Source organism: Hyalella azteca, unplaced genomic scaffold (genome assembly GCF_000764305.2).
Source record: "Hyalella azteca isolate HAZT.00-mixed unplaced genomic scaffold, Hazt_2.0.2 contig15022, whole genome shotgun sequence".
Taxonomy (NCBI): domain Eukaryota; kingdom Metazoa; phylum Arthropoda; class Malacostraca; order Amphipoda; family Hyalellidae; genus Hyalella; species Hyalella azteca.
Genome location: NW_025944888.1, coordinates 1 through 6,169, shown reverse-complemented (window position 1 = coordinate 6,169; position 6,169 = coordinate 1). Strand labels below are relative to the sequence as shown.

The 6,169-nt window shown below is 47.4% G+C and overlaps 1 protein-coding gene across 1 annotated transcript; it reads left to right on the top strand.

Annotated features, from left to right (window-relative positions):
* Nucleotides 1-1,276: 1,276 nt before the first annotated feature.
* LOC125179097 (merozoite surface antigen 2-like) lies at nucleotides 1,277-1,732 on the top strand. Its single transcript, XM_047884250.1, has one exon. The coding sequence runs from the start codon at nucleotides 1,277-1,279 to the stop codon at nucleotides 1,730-1,732; it is 456 nt and encodes a 151-aa protein (XP_047740206.1).
* Nucleotides 1,733-6,169: the final 4,437 nt, after the last annotated feature.

Sequence of the window (6,169 nt, the reverse complement as noted above, 5' to 3'; positions counted from 1 at the left end):
CCGTGTGGCACTCATCACCGTGTGGCACTCATCACCGTGTGGCACTCATCACCGTGTGGCACTCATCACCGTGTGGCACTCATCACCGTGTGGCACTCATGACCGTGTGGCACTCATCACCGTGTGGCACTAATCACCGTGTGGCACTCATCACCGTGTGGCACTCATGACCGTGTGGCCCTCATCACCGTGTGGCACTCACCATTTATTGCGTGGTGAGAATTTACATTAATAGCTAGATTTATACATTCACAGAAGCCTTGCATCATCTCCTTACTACACAATTCGTGCACCGACACAAATAACACAGAGCACTACAAATTGCGCAGAGCAACACAAAATACGCAGAGCTACACAAATGACACAGAGCAACACAAATAACACAGAGCAACACAAATAACACATCACACCGTCCGTGCGAAATTCTTTCGCTATAGGAAGCAAAGAATATTTTTTAAAGAATGTATTTTAAAAACAACCCATCATCATTTAGGCGCCACTGGAAGATTCAGATGGAAACCGATGATAGTTCGCCGATGATTTCAAACCGGGGTGAAATAGTCAAGTCATTGAGCGGCTGATCGATGCTGAATGATGAATTAGCAATCCAGCATCAAAGCACGGTCCAGTTGGGGCGTATGCATGATCTTTGCATCGGCGATCTAGCAAGGATCTCTGATGTCATAGCAGATCAATGATGGATCTGCAACACAGATCTGATGCTGGCATCTCAAACCTTCATGTCCGCCTTCATTGCTCGTCCGCTATAGTTTTCAAGAGTTATTATTTCATTAGCGAAAGTTTTAAATGATTTTGTGTCATCAGCTTTATTTGCAGCTGTTGCAGTTACATCTGCTGTGGTTCTGATTGCTGTTTCGAGAGCTGCTGAACAGTGAACAGCTATCATAGTTTCCGTTGCTGCTGCACTATATATATAATAACTGTTGAGGCTTCGGTAATTTGTAATTTCACCGGCAACTGTTTCGCCACAACCTCTCGTAAATGGCCCCTCTAGTAACCCCCTCTCCAATGACTCCCCTAGTGGCCCCGCCAATCCCCTCCTGATCTTAGGTGCTTCACTCGAACTACATCGGAATATTCTACGCCCCCAGGCGCTCTTTACCGTCACTTGTTCCCGCGCACTAGGAGCGATCGCCGGCAACCTCTGAGGCGCCAAGTCGGGCAGAAGACCTGCGATCTCCGTGACTCCAAAGCCGGAGAGAAGACCTGTGATCTCTGAGGAGCCATGTTGAGAAGAAGACCTACGAGCTCCGAAATGACGTGTCAGGAAGAAAACCTGCGATTTCCGAGGCACCAAGTCGAGGAAAAGTCCGATGATCTCCGAGAAGCGAAGTCGAAGAAAAGTCAAGCGAACTCCGAGATGCCAAATTCTAGGAAAAGTCCTACGATCTCCGATGTGCCAAATTCTAAGAAAAGTCCTGCGATCTCCGAGGTGCCGAATTCTAGGAAAAGTCCTACGATCTCCGAGGTGCCGAATTCTAGGAAAAGTCCTACGATCTCCGATGTGCCAAATTCTAAGAAAAGTCCTGCGATCTCCGAGGTGTCAAATTCTAGGAAAAGTCCTGAGATCTCCGAGGTGCCAAATTCTAGGAATAGTCCTGCGATCTCCGAGGTGCCAAATTCTAGGAGAAGTCTTGCGATCTCTGAGTCTCCGCAGTCGAGGAAAAGTTCGACGATCTCCGAGGTGCCAAGTCGGGGAGAAGACCTATGATCTCCGAGACGCAATCGTCAACATTAGGACCAACGTTCTCCTCATATCACAATCAGGATTACCGGTGGACCCTTGGTTGCCAGAAGTCTCTGGTGCTCTTTCCAAGTCGGGGAGAAGACCTATGATCTCCGAGACGCAATCGTCAACATTAGGACCAACGTTCTCCTCATATCACAATCAGGATTACCGGTGGACCATTGGATGCCCGAAGTCTCTGGTGCTCTTTGAGAATCGTTTGTCCGGAAAAACGTACGACCCGTCGAACTCCGTGCAACTTATTCTCCCGTTCCCGGTGAGCGGCGGGTGTCTGCCGCACTCCGTGAAACTTAATCACCAGTCCCCGCCAAAGTCGTTGAAAATTATTCACTGTCCCGCCAAGCGCCGGGTTTCCGCCGAACCCGTCGGGAAAGAAGCGCACAACGCAGCCGTGATTGCGGACACACCGCGATTCCTGGACGTTTTAAGGGTTATTACGGACGTCTTTATTGCATAACGCAACTGTGTAAAGCCATTTCCATCGCATTGAAGTGAGGTCAACTACTTCGTTCCTTTATGGCGCTTTCGGTGGATTTATCAGCGGATATCCATTGCCTTGCCTTGCAGTGCGCTATTATTTTCACAGCTTTGGAAAATATTTTTAATTTTGCAAATACGCAGTAATTTTTCTTTCGCTTATAACGGGCTCAAATACACATCAGAATCATGATTTTATTTTTATCTGCTATTTGGAGATTAATTGATTCAAGTAATGGTGCTCATATGGCGATGCATCAATCAAAATTTTCTAATTTTTTTCTCCCAATTCCCCGAAATTTTCATTTGGTAAATTACGGTTATTTAAAAAGCTATCGACAAGATAATTAACGATAAAAAAGATAAATTACGTTAATCTCTTTATTATCTGTGAGCTCGCCAAATAGGTTTGTGGCGATAACAGTACAGTTTCACCAGCTGCGACTTCATTAGAAATGTTTCACTAGTTACATCTCCAATGTACATACATCTTCACTAGTTACGGCTTCACTAGTTGCAATTTCATTAGTTACCGCGTCACTAGTTACCGCTACACTAGTTACCGCTACACTAGTTACCGCTTCACTAGTATAGATCTAGTCTGTAAGTGGTCAGGGGCTGCGGGTCTCAATCTCTTAGCGCGGCTTCCAGGCGGCGACTTGGGAACGTCGGTGGATTGCTAAGAGCATTGCTGGCCGCGCCACGCGTCCCAGCCAAATCCAGCCAAGCCCTAGCAAAGCTACACACAAGCCACAGCCAAGCCACAGCAATGCCACTGCCAAGGCCTAGCCAAGCTACACACAAGCCACAGCCAAGCCCCAGCAATGCCCCAGCCAAGCCCCAGTCAAGCCACAGCCTAGCTACATACATGCCACTGCCAAGCCACAGCTAAGCCGCAGCCAAGCCACAGCCAAGCTACAGCAATGCCACTACCAAGCCACAGACATGCCCTAGCAAGGAACTGCCCAGCGCCTGCGTTGTTTAGGTTCCGCTGATTGCACAATACGCTTCGGCGGTTCTGCTTAGGCTCTACTTAGGAGACGTTACTTAAGAGACTCTAATTAGGAGGCATCTACTTAGAAGACGTCTACTTAGGAGGCCTATGCTTAGGAGAACTGTATTCAGGAGGTCCCAGTGAGGACATCTGATAGACATGACCAGACCACTTGTCAAGAGGTCTTCAATTTCGCGGTCGCAAAATCTCTCCCCACGTTCGTTATCTCTGCCACTAGGTCCCCTACTTAGGAAGCTTGCAGTCGGAAGATCTCTGTTTAAAAGATCTCTGATTAAGAAACTTCTGCTTAAGAGACTTCTACTTCAAGACCACAAGGCTTGCGGGCATGAGATCCCTACTTAAAAGACCTCTGCTTAAGAGATCTCAGCTTGAGAGACCTCTACTTAAGAGATCTCGGTTTAAGAAACCTCTACTAAGGAAGCCTCTACTTAGGAGGCCTGTGCTTAGGAGATAGCCTCGCTCAGGCTGATAGGTCCCCTCAATCCCCCTGGGGAGGCGGCGAGCGATACAAGAAATTCATTCCCTAAGAGGATGGCCAGAGCTGGACGTCCCCATGGGGAATGAAGTTAAGGCGGCCAAACCACCACTGCAAAATACTGCACAGTTGCCCGCACTAACGAGCTTCTAAATATATTAATTTCTCTTTGTTTATTTAGCGTTATAATTGATTTTTTCAGCAGTGGAGATGATCGCAAACATTTGTAGATATTATATATTTAATGATGCGCACATCGTGTGAGCTAGAATGCTTTATTTTATATTGTTGTATCATCAATAATGTGCATGGCAGAGGCAGGCCAGTGAGGCAGGCCGGTGAGGCAGGCCAGTGAGGCAGGCCAGTGAGGCAGGCCAGTGAGGCAGGCCAGTGAGGCAGGCCAGTGAGGCAGGCCAACAAAGCAACACAAACAGCCATTAAGGCCGCGGCCTCCTAACGCCGCTACAGCAACAACGTCTAACAACCTAACGCTGCTGTACAAACACCCTGCCTCTTAGGGGTGGTGGACCAGCTGTAGCTGGGCGCCTGGACCACCTGTTACCAGCTGGACGGTGTACTGGCCACCACCGCAGCTGGGCGCCTGGACCACCTGTTACCAGCTGGACAGTGTAATGTTTACCACCTGCAGCTGGGCGCCTGGATCACCTGTTACCAGCTGGACAGTGTAATGTTTACCACCTGCAGCTGGGCGCCTGGACCACCTGTTACCAGCTGGACAGTGTACTGACCACCCCTGCAGCTGGGCGCCTGCACCACCTGTTACCAGCTGGACAGTGTACTGACCACCACCAGCAGCTGGGCACCTGGACCACCTGTTACCAACTGGACAGTGTACTGACCACCACCGCAGCTGGGCGCCTGGACCATCTGTTAACAGCTGGACAGTGTACTGACCACCACCTGCAGCTGGGCGTCTGGACCACCTGTTAACAGCTGGACAGTGTACTGACCACCACCAGCAGCTGGGCACCTGGACCACCTGTTACCAACTGGACAGTGTACTGACCACCACCTGCAGCTGGGCGCCTGGACCACCTGTTACCAGCTGGACAGTGTACTGACCACGTGTTACCAGCTGGACAGTGTACTGACCACCACCTGCAGCTGGGTGTCTGGACCACCATTTAAACATGCATCTATTAGACGAATTTATATGGTAGTTTCATACATGGTAACTCTGAGTTCGGTACCACACTAAGTAACCATCAGTCGTGACTATGACGTACTGTTGCAATTTTTTTTTTTTTTGGTAACATAAAATCCTCTTACATCGAGAAATCTGCTTTGCGCATGACCGGTGGAAGGGGAATGAGAGCGACGTGGTCGAGTATAGTAGAAACCCTGCAAACCTTGCAGACCCTGCAGACCCTGCAGACCTTGCAGACCCTGCAGACCCTGCTGACCCTGCAGACTCTGCTGACCCTGCAGACCTTGCAGACCCTGCTGACCCTGCAGACTCTGCTGACCCTGCAGACCTTGCAAACCCTGCAGACCCTGCTGACCCTGCAGACTCTGCTGACCCTGCAGACCTTGCAGACCCTGCAGACCCTGCAGACCTTGCAGACCCTGCAGACCCTGCTGACCCTGCAGACCTTGCAGACCCTGCAGACCTTGCAGACCCTGCAGATCATGTAGACCCTGCGATTCGGTTCTCTTCATTCAACTCTTTCAAGTCCCCACGCCGAACTCAAATTATGCGAAACGTTTCACTTTATTCTTGCGAACCTTTACTTCTCTGAACCACTTTTGTGAGTAGTTACCTTTCACTCATACAATCATTCAATCTCTGAACCGCTTCTGTGAATAACTGTTCTACTTTTACTCGTATAATCATTCGTTCTCTGAACCAGCTATATGGAACCTATGCATATNTTAGTTCGTTTAATATATTGTTTTCTGAGTGTGTGTATTGCTCAACTTTTACAAGACACTTGCATCTTTCCACAGACAAATGTCTGATAATCTTGCATGTGTTCATTATTTCAAGCTTTCCTTCCCTAACTCTTTCCTCGTCACTGTATGACAACACTTGCAGCTCCGAGATGACTTCACTGCTCTGGTGGACTAAAATTCTGCCTAAATTATAGTAATAATTCAATAAATTAATTTTAATTTATTTTGTTTAAAAATAAATATATAGATTTTTTGAATGATTAATAAATTACTTCTATTAGTAATTAGTCATCTACTTGTATTAGCGACGAAAATTAGGGATGGAATAAAGAGGTAATTCAACTGTTATAAAAGATAGAGATAGATTGTTAACAAATTCATGCAGAAACTAATACTATACATGACTGTAACATGATAATAAGATATCTATTATAATTATAAATTAGATGAATTACCTTTATTATTAGCCTATTGAATAATGAGTATGTGTAATGCTATGCAACAGTGACAGCATTGCCGC